At 33.7% G+C, this 22032-nt stretch overlaps 1 protein-coding gene across 1 annotated transcript in view; it reads left to right on the top strand.

Annotated features, from left to right (window-relative positions):
- LOC137401228 (2-oxoadipate dehydrogenase complex component E1-like) overlaps positions 1 to 22032 on the top strand; it is a 43400-nt gene that overhangs the window by 20575 nt on the left and 793 nt on the right. The window contains exons 15-20 of the mRNA XM_068087632.1: positions 1608 to 1728; positions 4508 to 4647; positions 5380 to 5536; positions 7543 to 7745; positions 15264 to 15509; positions 18748 to 18897. Of these exons, the coding sequence (XP_067943733.1) occupies positions 1608 to 1728; positions 4508 to 4647; positions 5380 to 5536; positions 7543 to 7745; positions 15264 to 15509; positions 18748 to 18897 (1017 nt within the window). The remainder of the gene's footprint in view (positions 1 to 1607; positions 1729 to 4507; positions 4648 to 5379; positions 5537 to 7542; positions 7746 to 15263; positions 15510 to 18747; positions 18898 to 22032) is intronic.

Here is a 22032-nt window from a genome sequence, read left to right as displayed (position 1 = left end):
AACGAATATTCAAAAATACTAACAGATGTCAATTCAACCGACCAAGCACAACCTACAATTTGGTGAGCAACCTATGAATGTATCCGAATATCTCATATAAAATAGGCCAACGAAGTTGCATAATGATTAATACCCATTTTTTCTTTGGAAATATACCTGCCCGCGATTTTTGGCAAGAATAACCAGGGTTCATCATACACCAAATGTCTCTTACGGGTTCCGGAGGTAGTCCGTTATTTAACATTATCGGGTGGGTCCATTGTCCCCGTATCGAAACTTAAACTGTTTTTAAGCCAATCAAATTCATGTGTTGAATAAATCATGACCGCGTAAATGAACTACACAACTAGCGCGTAGGTATCGTATGGTGTTGTGATTAGCTTACATTTTGGCCTCTATTCGGGACAGGGTGTTTATATGGATGCCCGAACTTAATAAACAGAACGGGCTACCTCCGGAACCCGTAAGAGACATTTTGGTGTATGATGAACCCTGGTTATTCTTGGCCAAAAGTCGTGGGCAGGTATATTTCCAGAAAAAAGAGGGGTATTAACCATTATGCAACTTGGTTGGCCTATTTTATATGAGATATTCGGATACATTAATAGGTTGCTCACCAAGTTGTAGGTTGTGTTTGGCCGGTTGAATTGACATCTGTTAGTATTTTTGAATATGCATGCGGAAGACCGGGAAAAGTGGGTCTACCTTGTTGTTTTTGTTTTGTATGTGCGTGGCGAAAATCCTTGAGTGAGTGAACCGGCTAGCCCGTGGGTGTATCTCTATCATCGTAGCTCAGACGTCAGCATCGTTTAGTATTACCTTAATTTGTGTTTTGTTTATATAAAACTTGTTGTAAGATTACAAAAACAGCGTAATTTCCTACCTTAGCCGCTCTTGAAATATGAACACAGCCCTTTTTTGTCTCAGTTATGCCAGTCAGTCAGCCACATTTTGTTTGTCTATTGGCTGTGCTATTAACCTTAGCTTAATAGAAATCAACAGTATTAGGTTTGTAATTATATGAATTTAGTCTGATATTCTATGGAGCATGTCAAAGCCAAGGTTTACATGGTGCGGTAGATTGACAATCATCTAACCTGTTAGTCACTGAGATGAAACTGAACATAAAAATGGCTCTCTCTATTACCTTCTCTTTTTTATTCCAGACCTCAAACTGGCTACAAATGTCAGAGATGTACAAAATATGCTTTAGCATCACCTACACCAATCAGAAACTTTTGCACAACGGTGCAAGTCTGCGTCGTTGTGATTCCTGTTTATAACTACTGGTATCTGTGTCTATCTGTTTTACGCTAGATTGTAACTGACAATGTTTGATTGTTGGTTGACAGTGATTGGCAGGTGGTTGACAGTGGCTGAAGTTTGCTCATCGGTATATTGAGCAGTGATTGACAGTAGTTGACATGAGGTAAACATCGGCTGATAGGTGGTTGACTGTCATTTTTGAGAGCTCACAATTATTAAATTGCTATTACTGTTTGAGCACCTAGCCGACGGGATTTCTATGCTCCTCAGTTGGCAATTTATCAGGGAATAAGTCAGCAGTTTAATTTTGTTGGCTAATAGTTGGTTTTCTTCTATTTTAGCTAGTTCACCCGACACTGCAGAAAACTCATATACAAAGGAGGTTAGACAGGACTCAGGAAAACCTTCCTTTTGATTGGGCGACAGCTGAATCACTGGCGTTTGGCAGCGTACTTAGCCAGGGTATGTCAAGGGAACTGCTAGAACATCGAGATCTTTTGCTCAATTTTTTCTGCTAAACTCAAAAGATTAAAGATGAACTTATGTAAAATTTTATTAGATTTTTTCTGAAAATATCAGCATTTTTCTGTCTTTCAAGATTGTTATCGATGCTTGAGGTGATCTGATTGCCAGGATGTTTCAAGATTAAAATCGACAAAACTTGATCGCAATTAAAACACTTTGAAGAAAAACACTTGTGAAATGACATCACTAGTGATGTAGTGCTACCCTAACTCTCCCTAACTAAGTTATGGTTAGAAAATTTGTGTTTTTTAAGTATAACTATAGTTAGGGTTAAAAAAACTTTAGATTTTGCCAACTCTCAAAGTAAATTATAGCTCTATTTCATTGATTCAAGTACACTAATGTCATTATAGTCGACATTCAATGGCCATTCAATATCAAATTCAAATATCAAATTTTTATTATTTTCTCAACTTATTTATTACTACAGATGTGCTCATTTCTCATATTACGTGTATATACATGATTTTAAAGCCCTGTAGGCTTTGGCAACCGGGGCTTCACCCCGGACCCCACTGGGGGGCTTACAGCGCCCCCAGCTGTTTCAACCGCCACGTAGTGGAGTCGCGTTGCAACTCTTGGTCGCCTACATCTACTTATCTCAACTTTACAGTTATGGTTAAAAAGAGGTTAGTACTACATCACTGAACATTACTAGTTGCTATAGTTGGTAACGGCTATTGTGTTCAAGTTGAAACATTACGCGTCTTTATTCTGTTGGTTTGTTTGCAATTACAGATGTCGTAATCACACTTTCGCTTGCTCTGACTGTTTTAATAGCGATCAAGTTTTGTCAATTTTAATCTCGAAACATCCTAATGGTCTGAACACCTTAAACATCGAAAACAATCACAAAAACTACACAAAAATTACTAAAACTTGGTGTAAGTTCATCTTTGAAGATGTCTTTGGTTTGCTGAGTAACGATGTGTAACATCTCTTTGAAGATGTCTTTGGTTTGCTGAGTAACGATGTGTAACATCTCTTTGAAGATGTCTTTGGTTTGCTGAGTAACGATGTGTAACATCTCTTTGAAGATGTCTTTGGTTTGCTGAGTAACGATGTGTAACATCGCTTTGAAGATGTCTTTGGTTTGCTGAGTAACGATGTGTAACATCGCTTTGAAGATGTCTTTGGTTTGCTGAGTAACGATGTGTAACATCGCTTTGAAGATGTCTTTGGTTTGCTGAGTAACGATGTGTAACATCGCTTTGAAGATGTTGCTAATCATTTTGGCAAGTTTCTACACAGATCTTTATTTTATTATCTCATATCGTGATCCACGGTAGTCATAGTCTTACACAACTTCTTCATTGTTCTTTTCAACTTTTATATAAAAAACTTTGTATTTTTGTTTTTTTAATAATTAGTCACATTCATCCACGGCGGGTATGAGCTTACCACTACGGTAGCCTGTTGACCTATTAGTATAGCTCGTGTTAATGTAAGGTTGGGCACTCTTACTGCCCACCACCATCAGACATTTCTATAAGACTCATTACACAGTCTCTGGATGTTATTATATGATGCTTAACTATATCACAGGACATAAATATACAGTTGCAGGCTACTTACTCATAGCTACAGGTTTCCACATTTTGTTACGGGTTACTTACCTACTTATTGTTTCATGTTACCTATGTATGTTATATATTGCTGAAAGTTAGAAACAAATTGTTCAAGTTGCATAATGTCTCAGGCTATCTGAGTACGGTTACAGATTACTTAGGCATTGTTGTAATACATTGTTACAGCCTGTCTACATACTGTTACTGCCTGTCTACATACTGTTACAGCCTGTCTACATACTGTTACAGCCAGCCTAAATGCTGTTGCTGGTTTTGAAAAATATTTTAGTTGCCCAGATATCATTACATATTATCTATATAATGCTGCAGCTTCCCTCCATATTGCTGCCAACTACCTTCATTTTGCGATAGGTTACCTAAGTATTATTGCAGGTTGCCCACATATTGTTACAGGTTTCGTAAGTATTATTGCAGGTTGCCCACATATTTTTACAGGTTTCGTAAGTATTATTGCAGGTTGCCCACATGTTGCCACAGGTTTCCTAAGTATTATTGCAGGTTGCCCACATGTTGTTACAGGTTTCGTAAGTATTATTGCAGGTTGCCCACATATTGTCACAGGTTACCTAAGTATTATTGCAGGTTGCCCACATATTGTTACAGGTTTCGTAAGTATTATTGCAAGTTGCCCACATGTTGCTACAGGTTTCCTAAGTATAATTGCAGATTGCCCACATATTGTTACAGGTTTCCTAAGTATTATTGCAGGTTATCTACATATTGTTACAGGTTTTGTGAGTATTATTGCAAGTTATCTACATATTGTTACAGGTTACCTAAGTATTATTGCAGGTTGCCCACATATTGTTACAGGTTACCTAAGTATTATTGCAGGTTGCCCACATATTGTTACAGGTTTCCTAAGTATTATTGCAGGTTATCTCCATATTGTTACAGGTTACCTAAATATTATTGCAGGTTGCCCACATATTGTTACAGGTTACCTAAATATTATTGCAGGTTGCCCACATATTGTTACAGGTTTCCTAGGTATTATTGCAGGCTGCTTGTATATTGCCTTTACTTTTGTGCATGTTAAAGCCGGTTGTTTACGGTGATGACAGACCGTCTGCATATTGTTTTACGTGACTTATATATGGCTACAGACGGACTACATACAATTACAGGTTACGATGTGCGGATAAGTGGACAGGATGTAGGAAGGGGTACATTTAGTCACAGGCATGTTATGCTCGTAGACCAGGAGACAGACGCAATGTATGTTCCACTTAACCACATGTATGAGAGCCAGTCTAACTTCCTTGAGGTAATCTCATGATTCTATCCTTCACAACATATACATATATAAGCATATATTTATATTAGTAAATGCTTATAATATATCAGAGTGAGCTGAAATGGTATAGTGTAGACAGGTTGCCGTGGTGACACGTCTCACTTGAAACCACACCGAATATAATAGATTAGAGTTTGGTTTGGAAATTTCTGCAATAGATGACATAATTTTTGAAGCACATTCTTCAAGTTGCTATCTTAAAGCAATAAATGTGTTACAAACCTGTTCTTTGCACTGAAAAATCATTTCCTAGCAGAAATTATGCCAAGGTTTGTGAAGGTGTTTGTATTCTTATCAGTTGGTTGTATTATCTTTTGGTTAAGTACCAGCTGGTCTTTGTGTTGATACATATTTTTAGATTATTTATATTGCTTTAATATTATTTGTTATTGATGTTTTGTTGGTTATATTATTGCCTATTGCTGCATTATTATTTATTAGTGCATTATTGTGCAATGCTTTCAGAAAACTGAATACTATTACGAGTTAGTAGTTAGTTACTTACTGCCAAGCAATTAGTGTTAGTACGGTTGGTAAAGAGCATATCACTTCAAATGAACTCTTGTATTTTACATCCGATAGAAAGTTAAACATAAGCAAATAAAATGTTTATTTATTTGTTGCAGAAGTGTACTTGAATTTCGAGTGTATTTTGTTGTTAAATAAGGAAATAGAGTTTAGTCCAGGTTGGTGCACTTGCAGGTATGCAATAGCATTCTGTCAGAGGAGGCTGTGCTTGGCTTTGAGTATGGATTCTCCATCGAGTCACCCAAGTGTCTCACAATCTGGGAAGCTCAGTTTGGAGACTTCTTCAATGGAGCTCAAATTATGATAGATACTTATATTGCTTCTGGCGAAGGTTGGAAAACTCCCACATTTACTGATTACATATGTTTTTGATTGGTGTGTAGCAAGCATCCCTACAGTGTTCTACAGATAGCTCTAAGTAAAAGTTATTGGTCTTGAAAGATGTCTGTTTGGAATTGCATCACTGAGACTGAAGCTGAAAATTTTGAAACTGAACACGGTTCTTGCATGCCTAATCCGGATTGGTCAGGGACAAACAAACCTTGAGTTTAATTGGCTAAAAGTATTTGCCACTCTAATTATCCTCTGTCAAGTTATTCACTCCTTTATTTGATAAACATGAAGCTGCTCAGAAATATAAGAAGAAATAGCACATGAAGGATGGTGAGTTCTTGATTGGAGAAGGGGTTTGTGAATTTAACTGAGCTATTTTCAGTAAAATCAATTCTTATTATCAGCTTTTTTCGCTGAGAATGTTCTTCTGAATGGATTCATGTAACAAATCAATCCTGACTCATACTATATCGTGTATGTCCGTGTTCGTGTAACAGAGTTCACATTATTACAAACCCATCCACGATTACATCAATGAATAGTCTACCGCATAGCGTTCTCATTATACAATTGTATCAGAATGTAGTCATGGAAATGATGAGATGCTAGTCTTGCAGCAACGGTCATGAAAGGAAATATAGATCAAGCGATCCGTGACGACCATTCACCATCGCCAAAGTGGTGCACATTGCCCAGAAATATCAGAAAAGTTTGACAGTAGCAATGTTTTCCTGACGTATCCGTGCTGCCTTGGCGATGTCATCGGTTTACGGTGCACATTGTCAACGAATACTCGCCGAGAGGACAACCCCGACATACTGTGATATAGTGTGAACCAGCCTTTGATCATTTGAAATATTGATTTTTCGGAAGTGTTGCTTTTGTCAGTTGTCTGTCAGCTCTTTAAGTTTAGTCATTGTGAGAGCTGTTTTCCTACCTCTTGGTATTAAAATGTATTGTACAGACGAATACAGCTTTAGAGAAAACCCAGTATACAGCAGCCTCTTTTATGAAACTGCTAAACTCCATTTGCGGCTCACGTAATCTACATATATATTTTTCAAAGTATATACATGTAGATCTGTGTGTCATTCCAGCTATAGCGCACGCTGATTATTTTACCAAAGCGGCCACGCAGTACGATACTCCTGTTGAGAAATATTTTTCGTAAGGTTCAAATACTATATCTGAGGTCAAGACCAATTCTTTTCACACGGACAATTATATTGTCTCCGTGCGAAGAGCCTCGACATTATCTCTTCATTCGGTCAGACAAAGACAGTCCGATATCTCATTTTTACATTTGTACCAGTATCGAGAGGTACCAGTATCATCATATTCAAAGTTTTGATGGATAGCTTCTGGTGGAACAGTGACCTTTTTATACACACTCACTTCTATGCATGAATTGTTATTATTAATTCAACATAGTCAGGATTTTTATTTTGTTTTCTCAGTTCGTATTAATTGTATCATTAGCGAATCATCTTTTAATGTAATCGTAGCAAAACCGACTTAATTTAGCTATTACTTGCTAATTATTTCACTGTTACATCTAAACCCTTTTATAGTCGTTTTATTTTTTTAAATTTATTTGACCTGCACCAAACATTTTCTTCATAATATGAAGTTTAAAAGTTGTTTGACAAAGTTTGAAGACCTTTACAGTTGTTTTTATTTTCTTTATTAATTTATTTCAACTACACAAAACACTTTTTTCATGATATGTAGTTTGAAGGTTAGAATGGCAAATGTTGTTATATGTTAAATACAAATAAGTTTTCTGTTCAAAGACTTTTTTATTGCCTTTTTTATTACTAGGGTTGTACAGCTAGTTTCTCATATACTGCAGTAACTTCATAATGATGAAGACAGAATGTTCTCACCATATCTCAGGGTCAAAACATACTGCTATGTTACATCGTGTTAGGTGATGTTTTATCCTTACTCATCATTTCTTAACATTATGATCAACCACTATAGTATTGTATTGGCTTATGGCAGCGAAGTGGCTGAAGCAGAGTGGGCTCGTCATGCTGTTGCCTACGGGGATGGATGGGGCGGGTCCAGAGCACTCTTCCTGTCGACTCGAACGCTTCCTCCAGCTAACGGATAGCGCAGAGAGCCAGGTTGATGGAGACTCGGTGAATATGGCTGTAGCCTACCCGACCACTCCTGCTCAGTACTTCCATCTGCTGCGGCGGCAGGTTAGTCAATGACCATGGTCATGTATATGTATATGGCCATAGTCAATGACCATGGCCATATACATATCAATAACATGACCATGTTATTGACATGTCAATAACATGTCATGTTATTGACATGTATATGGCTTTGCACTCGCTATTGTAAAAATAATCTGTGCACCTGTTATCAATACGGATGTCAAATGACCTTTTATGTAATTACAATCAAACATGGATAACTCAAACTTCACGGGACCGAGCGAGAGTGTTCGTGTTATGAGAGCGTTCAAGTTATCAGAGCACTGTCACAAGTCCATTTATTTATTTATTAATAGATATATGTACATATACAAACTATAATATTAATCAAAAGCATAAATGGCTTGTTTCAAATTAACTGCTTCTAATGTAAAGTTTAAAAATTTTTTTATCAAAAAGTATAGAGATTTTTCTATCACTTGAGATTGGTTTGTTGTTTGAGGTGATGTTATTGCCAGGACGTTTTTTAAATTAAATTTGGCAAAACTTGATTGCTGTTGAAATGCTCAGAAGAAAAGACATCTTTTTCTTTTGAGCGTTTTAACCACGATCAATTTTGCCGATTTTTCTTGAAGTTTCTGCGAAGGTTACCTCACTTTTCCTTGCTTCCGAAGGGCCATCGCTAAGCGGATGTTTGGTAAAAATCAAATTTCACTAAACCTTTAGAAAAGTCGTTGACAAAGATATTTTGCCGATGATGGTAAGAACGACGCCTATGAACTACTAAAAGTTGAGGGTTACCTCTATGGCTTGGCATAAAGTGAGTTTCTAAAGCAATAACAACCGTTTCAGTAGCCGTTGGGCAAAAAACTGTTAGAGTTAACAAAGTTGAGGTCGAGTTATCTAAAGCAATTTATCATTATGTGAGAACGGACCAAAAGACCGTTCGAGTTAACCATGTGTTCGAGCTATCCGAGGGCAAGTTATCCATGTTTGACTGTATTTTGGTGTGTTTGAATTTGTGATGAAAAATGGGACAAGCATTGTAGTGTGTACACTAATTAATGAACTGTTATAACCTTTCAACCCGATTGTTATGGTTGCGAGTTTCCCTCGCAAATGAGCACATTGGCCGATCTATATTGCCGATTGATCGTACTCATACAAATATATATCTGCCATTCTTACCAGTTACTTACGCGCACCAACATGTTTTGCATGAGAAAATGAAGACGCTCAAGCTCCTTATTGGTTGTCACAGCTGTACAATCGTTCGCAACAAGTTCAAACCACGAGGATTTTTTAAGCATTTTTAGTTGGCTGGAAATAAAAGTTCAAAATTTAGGGATTCATCAAGATTTGGGTAAAATCTTGCTGATTATCTGCTTTAGACACAGTTCAGTTTTAGAAGATGTAGAGCTAGTATTTACTCCTAAGATTTGTAAAGGTGAACACTGCGCACTTGTATAGCTCTGTTTGCAATCTGTTCAACCACGCGCTGTAGTGTTACTATTATCATCATATTGGTGTTACTATTATCACCTTATCAGTGTTACTATTATCATCATATTAGTGTTACTATTATCATCATATTAGTCTTACTATTATCATCATATTAGTGTTACTATTATCATCATATTAGTGTTACTATTATCATCATATTAGTGTTACTATTATCATCATATTAGTGTTACTATTATCATCATATTAGTGTTAATATTATCATCATATTGGTGTTACTATTATCATCATATTAGTGTTACTATTATCATCATATTAGTGTTACTATTATCATCATATTAGTGTTACTATTATCATCATATTAGTGTTACTATTATCATCATATTAGTCTTACTATTATCATCATATTAGTGTTACTATTATCATCATATTAGTGTTACTATTATCATCATATTAGTGTTAATATTATCATCATATTGGTGTTACTATTATCATCATATTGGTGTTACTATTATCATCATATTAGTGTTACTATTATCATCATATTAGTGTTACTATTATCATCATATTAGTCTTACTATTATCATCATATTAGTGTTACTATTATCATCATATTAGTGTTAATATTATCATCATATTAGTGTTACTATTATCATCATATTAGTGTTACTATTATCATCATATTAGTGTTACTATTATCATCATATTAGTGTTACTATTATCATCAGATTAGTGTTACTATTATCATCAGATTAGTGTTACTATTATCATCATATTAGTGTTACTATTATCATCATATTAGTCTTACTATTATCATCATATTAGTGTTACTATTATCATCATATTGGTGTTACTATTATCATCATATTAGTGTTACTATTATCATCATATTAGTGTTACTATTATCATCAGATTAGTGTTACTATTATCATCAGATTAGTGTTACTATTATCATCATATTGGTGTTACTATTATCATCATATTAGTGTTACTATTATCATCATATTAGTGTTACTATTATCATCGTATTAGTGTCACTATTATCATCGTATTGGTGTTACTATTATCATCATATTGGTGTTAATATTATCATCATATTGGTGTTACTATTATCATCATATTAGTGTTAATATTATCATCATATTGGTGTTACTATTATCATCATATTAGTGTTACTATTATCATCATATTAGTGTTACTATTATCATCATATTAGTGTTACTATTATCATCATATTAGTGTTACTATTATCATCATATTAGTGTTACTATTATCATCATATTAGTGTTACTATTATCATCATATTAGTGTTACTATTATCATCATATTAGTGTTACTATTATCATCATATTAGTGTTACTATTATCATCATATTAGGGTTACTATTATCATCAGATTAGTGTTACTATTATCATCATATTACTGTTACTATTATCATCATATTGGTGTTACTTTTATCATCATATTAGTGTTACTATTATCATCATATTAGTGTTAATATTATCATCATATTGGTGTTACTATTATCATCATATTAGTGTTACTATTATCATCATATTAGTGTTACTATTATCATCATATTAGTGTTAATATTATCATCATATTGGTGTTACTATTATCATCATATTAGTGTTACTATTATCATCATATTAGTGTTACTATTATCATCATATTAATGTTACTATTATCATCAGATTAGTGTTACTATTATCATCATATTGGTGTTACTATTATCATCATATTAGTGTTACTATTATCATCATATTAGTGTTACTATTATCATCATATTAGTGTCACTATTATCATCGTATTGGTGTTACTATTATCATCATATTGGTGTTAATATTATCATCATATTGGTGTTACTATTATCATCATATTAGTGTTAATATTATCATCATATTGGTGTTACTATTATCATCATATTAGTGTTACTATTATCATCAGATTAGTGTTACTATTATTATCATATTGGTGTTACTATTATCATCATATTGGTGTTACTATTATCATCATATTAGTGTTACTATTATCATCATATTAGTGTTACTATTATCATCATATTAGTGTTACTATTATCATCATATTAGTCTTACTATTATCATCATATTAGTGTTACTATTATCATCATATTGGTGTTACTATTATCATCATATTAGTGTTACTATTATCATCATATTAGTGTTACTATTATCATCAGATTAGTGTTACTATTATCATCAGATTAGTGTTACTATTATCATCATATTGGTGTTACTATTATCATCATATTAGTGTTACTATTATCATCATATTAGTGTTACTATTATCATCATATTAGTGTCACTATTATCATCGTATTGGTGTTACTATTATCATCATATTGGTGTTAATATTATCATCATATTGGTGTTACTATTATCATCATATTAGTGTTAATATTATCATCATATTGGTGTTACTATTATCATCATATTAGTGTTACTATTATCATCATATTAGTGTTACTATTATCATCATATTAGTGTTACTATTATCATCATATTAGTGTTACTATTATCATCATATTAGTGTTACTATTATCATCATATTAGTGTTACTATTATCATCATATTAGTGTTACTATTATCATCATATTAGTGTTACTATTATCATCATATTAGTGTTACTATTATCATCATATTAGTGTTACTATTATCATCATATTAGTGTTACTATTATCATCATATTGGTGTTACTATTATCATCATATTAGTGTTACTATTATCATCATATTAGTGTTACTATTATCATCATATTAGTGTTACTATTATCATCATATTAGTGTTAATATTATCATCATATTGGTGTTACTATTATCATCATATTAGTGTTACTATTATCATCATATTAGTGTTAATATTATCATCATATTGGTGTTACTATTATCATCATATTAGTGTTACTATTATCATATTAGTGTTACTATTATCATCATATTAGTGTTACTATTATCATCATATTAGTGTTACTATTATCATCATATTAGTGTTACTATTATCATCATATTAGTGTTACTATTATCATCATATTAGTGTTACTATTATCATCATATTAGTGTTAATATTATCATCATATTGGTGTTACTATTATCATCAGATTAGTGTTACTATTATCATCATATTGGTGTTACTATTATCATCATATTAGTGTTACTATTATCATCATATTGGTGTTACTATTATCATCATATTAGTGTTACTATTATCATCATATTAGTCTTACTATTATCATCATATTGGTGTTACTATTATTATCAGATTAGTGTTACTATTATCATCATATTAGTGTTAATATTATCATCATATTGGTGTTACTATTATCATCATATTGGTGTTACTATTATTATCAGATTAGTGTTACTATTATCATCATATTAGTGTTACTATTATCATCATATTAGTGTTACTATTATCATCATATTAGTGTTACTATTATCATCATATTAGTGTTACTATTATCATCATATTAGTGTTACTATTATCATCATATTAGTGTTACTATTATCATCATATTAGTGTTACTATTATCATCATATTAGTGTTACTATTATCATCATATTAGTGTTACTATTATCATCATATTGGTGTTACTATTATCATCATATTAGTGTTACTATTATCATCATATTAGTGTTAATATTATCATCATATTGGTGTTACTATTATCATCATATTAGTGTTACTATTATCATCATATTAGTGTTACTATTATCATCATATTAGTGTTACTATTATCATCATATTAGTGTTACTATTATCATCATATTAGTGTTACTATTATCATCATATTAGTGTTACTATTATCATCATATTAGTGTTACTATTATCATCATATTAGTGTTACTATTATCATCATATTAGTGTTACTATTATCATCATATTAGTGTTACTATTATCATCATATTAGTGTTACTATTATCATCATATTAGTGTTACTATTATCATCATATTGGTGTTACTATTATCATCATATTAGTGTTACTATTATCATCATATTAGTGTTACTATTATCATCATATTGGTGTTACTATTATCATCAGATTAGTGTTACTATTATCATCATATTAGTGTTACTATTATCATCATATTAGTCTTACTATTATCATCATATTGGTGTTACTATTATCATCATATTAGTGTTACTATTATTATCATATTAGTGTTACTATTATCATCATATTGGTGTTACTATTATCATCATATTAGTGTTACTATTATCATCATATTGGTGTTAATATTATCATCATATTGGTGTTACTATTATCATCATATTAGTGTTACTATTATCATCATATTGGTGTTACTATTATCATCATATTGGTGTTACTATTATCATCATATTAGTGTTACTATTATCATCATATTAGTGTTAATATTATCATCATATTGGTGTTACTATTATCATCATATTAGTGTTACTATTATCATCATATTGGTGTTACTATTATCATCATATTAGTGTTACTATTATCATCATATTAGTGTTACTATTATCATCATATTAGTGTTACTATTATCATCATATTAGTGTTACTATTATCATCATATTAGTGTTACTATTATCATCATATTAGTGTTACTATTATCATCATATTAGTGTTACTATTATCATCATATTAGTGTTACTATTATCATCATATTAGTCTTACTATTATCATCATATTGGTGTTACTATTATCATCATATTAGTGTTACTATTATCATCATATTAGTGTTACTATTATCATCATATTAGTGTTACTATTATCATCATACTGGTTTGCTCTCCTGCCCACGTCTTGACTTGGCAGCTTTCTCTATGTTTGCTGATCTTCAGCACTTTGGGTCTATAAGTCATCCAGTACTTCGTTAATATTATCTGTCGTTTTCATTTTATTGTAATTTTTGTTCTTGAGTTTCCTGTATTCTTGGTCAACTTTTTTGTTCCACCTAGAATTATCTCTCGGCGCAAGTCTTTTTTAATATTTGTTATTCGAATGTCAGTTGTTTCGGCTGTTTGCAGTGATTGCAGTTAATTTGGTGGGAGGCCTGCTTTGCATGCTAAAATTGTCAGTTTGTATGTAAAATATGACTTAAGTGTAAAATACTTAAGTAAGGGAATGGTTTTTATTATTACTTTACTATAATAGAGGCGTTGTAACTTGCTTTAACTCTTGATTGCAATTCCTTTTGGTTATATTTTAAGCCTTTAGTGGCTTCACTTTCTCTTACAAAACTAGAATGGTTAGAGACACTTCAAACATACTATATTTAAAATTACTTCAGAGTGTAGAGTTGGGTATTTGTTTAAATCTTGTACTGTTGAAAAATTCATGTATTCTAAGTTGAGGTTTGACAGTACATTCATACTCTGTAAATAGAGGTTTGACAGTACATTTATATGCTGTAAGTAGAGGTTTGACTGTACATTCATATGCTGTAAGTAGAGGTTTGACAGTACATTCATATGCTGTAAGTAGAGGTTTGACTGCAAATTTAAGCGTAATTTAACGAAATTGCATATTTATGTTGTGAATATGGCGAACCCAATCATGATCCTGTTTCTGATAGCGCTACCAGGTTTGTGATTTCGAGGTGAATAGATTGTCTGCAGTAGAAAGATGAGGGGACATTTTTTCATAAGGATTCCGTCGTTACCGGGAAAATTCCATATTAACGATTAATTTTAATAAGGGCTCATTTGGTGTGATGACATATGTCTCTATTAATAAATTGGTTTTTCATAAAAAACTATTCCATCTACGTTATGAAAAATGATGGCTGCAAGACCATCTCAATGTGTCTGCATTCTAAGGGCTAGCTGGATTTCATGTTTTTTTGGGCGTCACTTCACTATTTCACATTGTTGTTGCTTGTTTATTCTCTCGGTTTGCCAGCTTATAGGAGAGCACTAAGCTATCCCATTCTGAGTTGGCTTTTTTCTAAGAATTATTGAATTTATCCCAAACGGTTGGGAACCAATGGGATTCCCGTTGTTACAATGTATTTCGATTCTAAAAGTTAACTTTATATTTTGACTCCAGCTTTAGTCGCTTCCATAGCACCGTTTATGAATAAATCTCTTTTTATATCGCAGATGGTGAGAAACTTTCGGAAGCCTTTAATAATGGCTGCCCCCAAAGTACTTCTGCGGCACCCAGCAGCCGTTTCAGAGATGAATGACCTTGCCCCAGGTACAACGTTTCACCCTGTGCTTGATGACGCAACTGCTGACAACAAAAAAGTCAGCAAGCTTCTATTCTGCTCGGGGCAGCATTATTACTCCCTATTCAATGAGAAAGAGAGGCGTGGCCTAAATGACACGGCTATAATCAGAATTGAGGTATGCTCTAGGGCTGTTAAGTTGCTTGTTTTGTCTGGTTATATTGACAACATCGCTGTGTCGGTGGGTTTTTCAGGCTATAAGAAGGCTTTTTATCAATCGCTGACAGAAGGTCAGCTGTGTTGACTTTTGAAAAACAATAACATGTAGGTGATAGTACTGGTTGTTTTATGAAGCTAGATCATGTGTATTATTCGATGTATCATATGTTAGGATGTAGGCACTGCGATACATCAATATTTCATTTTTCACGTTTAGTCTGGACCGGCGCCCCCACGAAAAGTGAAAATCAATGTAATAGAAACTAACAAACTCAGCTAATGAAATCATTTTTCATTAATCATAAATTCTTTTTCTTAGGTTTGTTAGATAATTTTGAGTGTCGAGGGCATTTAAGAGACATGTTGAAGGGTGTCACACGTGCTCTGCACTTTCACACTTTACAAAACAACAGAAAAACGGCGAACTTTGACGATGGCTATCACAATGATGCTGCCGGAGGAGCACCAGAGTATGAGAGATATTTTTTTTAAAGAATTTTTTTTAATTTTCAAGTAATATTATTTACCTCGAAAGTATCGGAGCTGCGATAGCTGAAGCGCTGAGTAGCGAGGAATTATTGTATAAGAATTAACCGATGAAGACGGAGATGAGGCAGCAGATTTTGCCTGTTTATTTTCAGTCTATGGGGTTAGATGAGAACGGTTCAGCTCTCATTGCTTCGGATTGGTTAATTATGGGATAAGAGAAGGAAAAAACAAAATACTGTTCAACAATTTACAATCGCTTTCTTTGCATGAAATGTTTGACATGTGAAGTAAGATATGGGCAAGAATTTGTCTCAACACACAGAGTTTGTTTTACATATGAAATATCATGATATATACATTTTGAATATCATGATATATACATTTGAAATATCTTGATATATTACTGTTTTGCGAGTAAAAGTAAAAATGCTGGTAGAAATTGAAGTTCATTCGCAAAAATAATAAAAATATATAAATTAAGTTATTATAAACCTTATCCAGTGTAAGGGAGAGTAAGATATCACATTTTTTTACCCACTTCACCACTGAACTTGGTTATCAATTTTATGCGTAATTATTTGAGGTATTAATTGTTGCTCTTCAAGGCATAGGAACACATTCAACTAAACACAATGTATTCTTAAAAAAATATCTGTTCCAACATACGATGCCAATACCAAAACAGATTACCTTTGATGTTAAGGCTTGACCAGTTCAGCCTTAAAACTGTCTTCTGTAGAATCACTAACCAAGTGCCAAGCATTGATACTCTCTCAGTCTATCGTATCGTTGATACTCTCTCAGTCTATCGTTGATACTCTCTCAGTCTATCGTATCGTTGATACTCTCTCAGTTTATCGTATCGTTGATACTCTCTCAGTCTATCGTATCGTTGATACTCTCACAGTCTATCGTATCGTTGATAATCTCACAGTCGATCGTATCGTTGATACCCTTTCAGTCTATCGTATCGTTGATGCTCTCTCAGTCTATCGTATCGTTGATGCTCTCTCAGTCTATCGTATCGTTGATACTCTCTCAGTCTATCGTATCGTTGATGCTCTCTCAGTCTATCGTATCGTTGATACTCTCTCAGTCTATCGTATCGTTGATACTCTCTCAGTCTATCGTATCGTTGATACTCTCTCAGTCTATCGTATCATTGATACTCTCTCAGTCTATCGTATCGTTGATACTCTCTCAGTCTATCGTATCATAGTTGCTGTTTATTCATGTTAGACCAATCGATCTCCATAGAAGTATATTATCCTGAATAAGCACACATAAAGTCATAACCCTTGCCAGCGTAGGAAGCTATGTACTAGCTGCCCATGTATCAACCCTCCTGCCAACACTATCTACATATATGCTCTCAGGTGCTCACTTTCCTGACTGCTTAGCTTTGTAACCTTAACACTGTAGTTTTAGAAAATAGTGGATACTTTTTTCTGTTGCTTTTATATGAAAAGAAATTTTGAATAAAGTCTATGAGAAGTTTGTACTGTAAGGCTTAACTGCTTGTAGGGGGTTGATTTGTTCGTGCTTATGATTTTGTTGAGGTGGGATGTCTGCTTCTGCATTGCTTACATGACTGGTGAGAAATGTATCTTGTCTGATGCCTGCTTACATAGTTTCTTACCTTTTTAGCCACCTATTTTTAATATTTTCTATCTCAATTTGCTGTTATTCCACATGTCTGTTTTGCTGCAAACAGAAAAGAATATTTGCGACTAGTTTCTAAGCAAATAGACAGAACCAATCAAAGAGCTTATCTATCAATAAAACAGACTATTTTTAGCCATTACTTGCTAATGATTTTACATTTACATTTAAACACTCTTACAGTTTTATTTTTCCTCCTAATTTATGTCAACAAAACACTTCTTTGATGATATGAAGTTTAAAAGTTGCAGTTTGAAAACCTTTACAGTTGTTTTCTTTTTTCTCTTAATTCATTTGGACGGCACAAAAAACACTTTCTCAGATATGAAGTTTAAAAGTTAGAATGATAAATGTTGTATATATTAAATAAAAATAAATTTTCTGTCCAGAGACTTTTTTATGACCCCAGCAACGCTGAGCATTCACCTAGTAAATCAGTAAAAGCAACTGCTAAGATACTTTCTGATGAATGAATTTTTTCCTCAACTATAAAGTATTATAACCTTATATATAAATTACTAAACATAATATATTTAGTTTTATTAACTAGTCCAATGGATTTGCTACTAGTATATACAGGTAGTAGTTTTGATATTAAATGCATGTTGACCAAGGCTCAGGCTTTGATCAACATGTAGTTGGTTGTCTTAATTTGTTGTCTTAATTGCTTGTCTGTCTGAAATTTCAAATAAGTCAGCCATGTTGTCCTCGTGTTTTTTTCAACCTGGTCTAGAGTAGCTAACTTCTAGCTCTTAACCCTTCTTGGATTTATTTGTTTGTGCAAATGTACAAATTCGTAGGAATTATTTTGAATTACAAATAATAGTTCATTCTTATATTTATAGTGTTTTTTAGCCTAGCTAATTGTTCTCGGGGTTTTGGAAAACATTGTTGCACCAGTTTCCGAAATGGAGATGTTGGCTTCGGTTTGATTCTAACTGTTATAAAGTTTTTGCATAGTTTTTATGCTACAAGAGATCATTGTGTTGTTGTGCCTTGATGCTTCCAAAAGTTACATTCGTGACACGGCGTGATCTTCTATGCAGGAGTTGTGTCCCTTCCCTGCAGCTGCCCTGCAGTCAGTGGTCAGTCAGTACAAGGCAGCTACGCAGTTCGTTTGGGCTCAAGAGGAGCACCGTAACTATGGCGGCTGGACCTTTGTCAAGCCTCGCTTTGAGAATCTCATTGGAGTCAAGGTCAGTTAATGTCTTTTTTCTCATTGGCTAGAATTTGTCTCGTAAAATCTTACTTAATTGCAACTGAACCTGTCACGCTGAGTAGGAATTAATATGCAAGTCTGTGACATCTACAAGATGGAAGAACAAAACCCAATTTGCGAAACGATTGCAAAAATCCTCATGTCAGCGAATTTTGTTACTCGCAAATTTTTGTCAAATGTTTCATGCTTGCGAAAGATGGAAACGGCATTTGCTGATGATGCGCAAGAAAATGCAGTGCAAGCAATTCCATTTTATATAGTTTATAACATTAGTTGTTCCTATTTCGAAAGGCGTTAAGCTAGGCGAGGAGTGCAAAGCGCTAAATGAGACAACGTTGCGATTAACGTTGCTTTGACCTCCGGTGTAAAATTCCTTGTCCTTTTTAACAAAGCACCCACGTTAATCCGCAACATGCCAATGGTCATTGAAACACTCATCACTCACGATACCTCAACATTGCAACATTCCAAATCCGAACGATTGAATTGTAGTGAACGTATAAAAAGTTGCATAACCAACCACAAAGATTTCTTTGTTGTTGCAGCTAGTCACATGATCGCTTGAGTCACATGATCACTTGAGCTTGAGTGATAGCTTGTAGATGTTACTCTAGTTTGAAAGAATGAAATATTTCAATCGTAAGTCTACATTAGTGGTTTGCCCTGACTCGGGCAGATTTTAGTAGCTGAATGTTAGTAAATTGTTCTCATGCTTAATTTAAGATTGGGGTCAAGTTCAGCTGCCGGGCTGCTATGTGTACTTTTCGATCAAATCTTTTCCGTGTTTTCTCCAACGCAACCAGCACTTATCACTTTTTGAATTTGCTTCATGCAAAGCTATGGGTTCATAAGCTCTCTCTAGATTGCTTGGAATGTTCATTCGCTTCAAGATCGGCTTCATATGTTAAAACTTTTGCATGTTAGAGCAGATATTCTCATGAAGATATACTGTAATTTGTTTAATTCGTTCCACAGCTCAGAACTTATGATAACTGCTTGATAATTACTGCAATTTATTATGCGTAGCTTTAAAAAGAACTGTATTATATATTATACAAAGCTGTAAAAATTCATGTCCGTGCAGCAAAAGGAAATTAATCTATATATATATATATTTCTCAAAGTACATCCGTGTGTCGTATGTCTGTCTGCATTCCGGCTATAGCTATTATTAGAATAGCCTAGCTGGGCAACAATGCAGACGCGATGTCATGGAGTACCGTCATTAGAAGCCTAGCAGCTTACTGCAATTTTCCATTGGCAATGTGCCAGGCTAATAGCTTGAAAGTTATTACATTATTATTATTATTACATTATGCAGTTGTTTTCATTTTTTTCTTAATTTATTTCAACTACACAAAACACTTCTCTCATGATATGTAGTTTGAAAGTTAGAATGGTAAATGTTGTTATATGTTCAATACAAATCAATTTTTTGTCCAGACTTTTTTATTACCCGGGCAACGCCGGGTAGCACAGCTAGTAAAGTTATTTATAAGTAATAAATAGAGGGCTTGATTGTTGCTGTATCTCTGGGATACACTGGATTGTGATAGTAACACTTCCTGTAACTTGCTCTAACTTAGATAATGTTTAGACTGGTTTACTTTAAGAATTTATTATTTTTAATATCTAAATTTTTATTAAATTCTTTCATTCTCGAAACGACAATAATTTGAGAACTTTAAATGTTGTCTGTTGGAAAGGACTTTGGGTGTGCAGACAAATATTTGATAATACATGTATGTCAAAAAGTTCTTGCGTTTAGATTACATAAGTCGAGGAATGACTGTATTGTGGGTATGTTATTCCATTCGTAAGACTTCATTCAAAGCTCATAGTTGCTTTCCTTCTTCTCATCTCTTATGCGGGTGTAGAGTAGTGTTGGGCCGGTATCTAATTTAGTGTCGGATCAGATATCATTGCACTTTTTTATCGGTTTTCTCGGTATCGGTATCCTCGGTATTTACCATCTTCGGTATCCTTTGCCAACTAAGAAAGTTTGGTATTGTCGGTACTATTGTTCGGTATGTGGTTATTAGTGTATGTCTTTAAATGGTTTAAAGTTTAATGGTTTAAACTTTAAACCATAACTGTCTCGAACAACTTTTATCGTTGTGCAAAAAGTAGCCTGTGCAAAAAACATTCTTTAGTCAGCAGTATATTGTTATGGCAAGGAGACTCCTTGTTTTAGCAAGCCAAAAAAAAAGAAAGATGGAAATATAAGTTTCATGATAGATGTTTTTATTGTTTATTCTATTAAAAATATAGTTATTGATACAAACGTTATGTATAATAGATAACAGATAGATAATGGCAAGGGGCTCTCTTTGTTAAATATACTGAAACAGTTTACAGAAATCTTACTATCACATATGTAATCACATAATCTTACTATCAGGTAATGTAATCACATAATTATGTGCAGTCCAATTAGAGTCCAGTCCCGTTAGAGTCTTTATACATCCTCTCATCTGTGGAGAACTCCCAAACTGTCGAGGCTGGTGGCATTATCAATGTAACGTAATATAATAGTAGATACAGTAAGCGTGGGAATTTTCGTTGAATTTGTTCGCCAATGCTTGCTGATATTAGCATGTTCGTCAACGAAGCGTTTTAAAAACCTATCCGTATAACCATTTACCGATAGGCTTTTATAGATAAATACCGATCATATCAAACCGGCCGCGGATAACTAGCTGTCACCGAAAATAATTGGTTTCCTCGGATACCAAGAATCCCTCGGTATCGGTAAGAGCGGATAACCCAATATCGGCCCAACACTAGTGTAGAGTATGGACTTGTCTGCTAGAGGTTAGGATGTTTGTAGCTTGTAAGTTTTGTGTTTCTGTGAGGTCAGCTGATTAGTGCCAAAGTTGGGCATTCTGTTTTGGCCAGCTGGCTGTTCACAGGCTATATTTGGGAGGGCCACAGGCTATATCTAAATGGGCCACAGGCTATGCAGCTTGTGCTCACACAACAAGAGTAGCTAGCTGCCTGTAGTCGAAGCACAGGCTGAGAATATGGCAGCCTCAGTGTTATGTTGTTGCAGTTGCAGTACATAACAAATAAAGCCTCTCTGTCAATAGCCAATGAGGTCTGTTCAATGGGA

This window comes from Watersipora subatra, chromosome 7 (genome assembly GCF_963576615.1).
Source record: "Watersipora subatra chromosome 7, tzWatSuba1.1, whole genome shotgun sequence".
In the NCBI taxonomy this organism is placed as follows: Eukaryota; Metazoa; Bryozoa; class Gymnolaemata; order Cheilostomatida; family Watersiporidae; genus Watersipora; species Watersipora subatra.
Note: the sequence above shows the minus strand (reverse complement) of the source record. Positions and strands in the feature narration are given on the sequence as shown.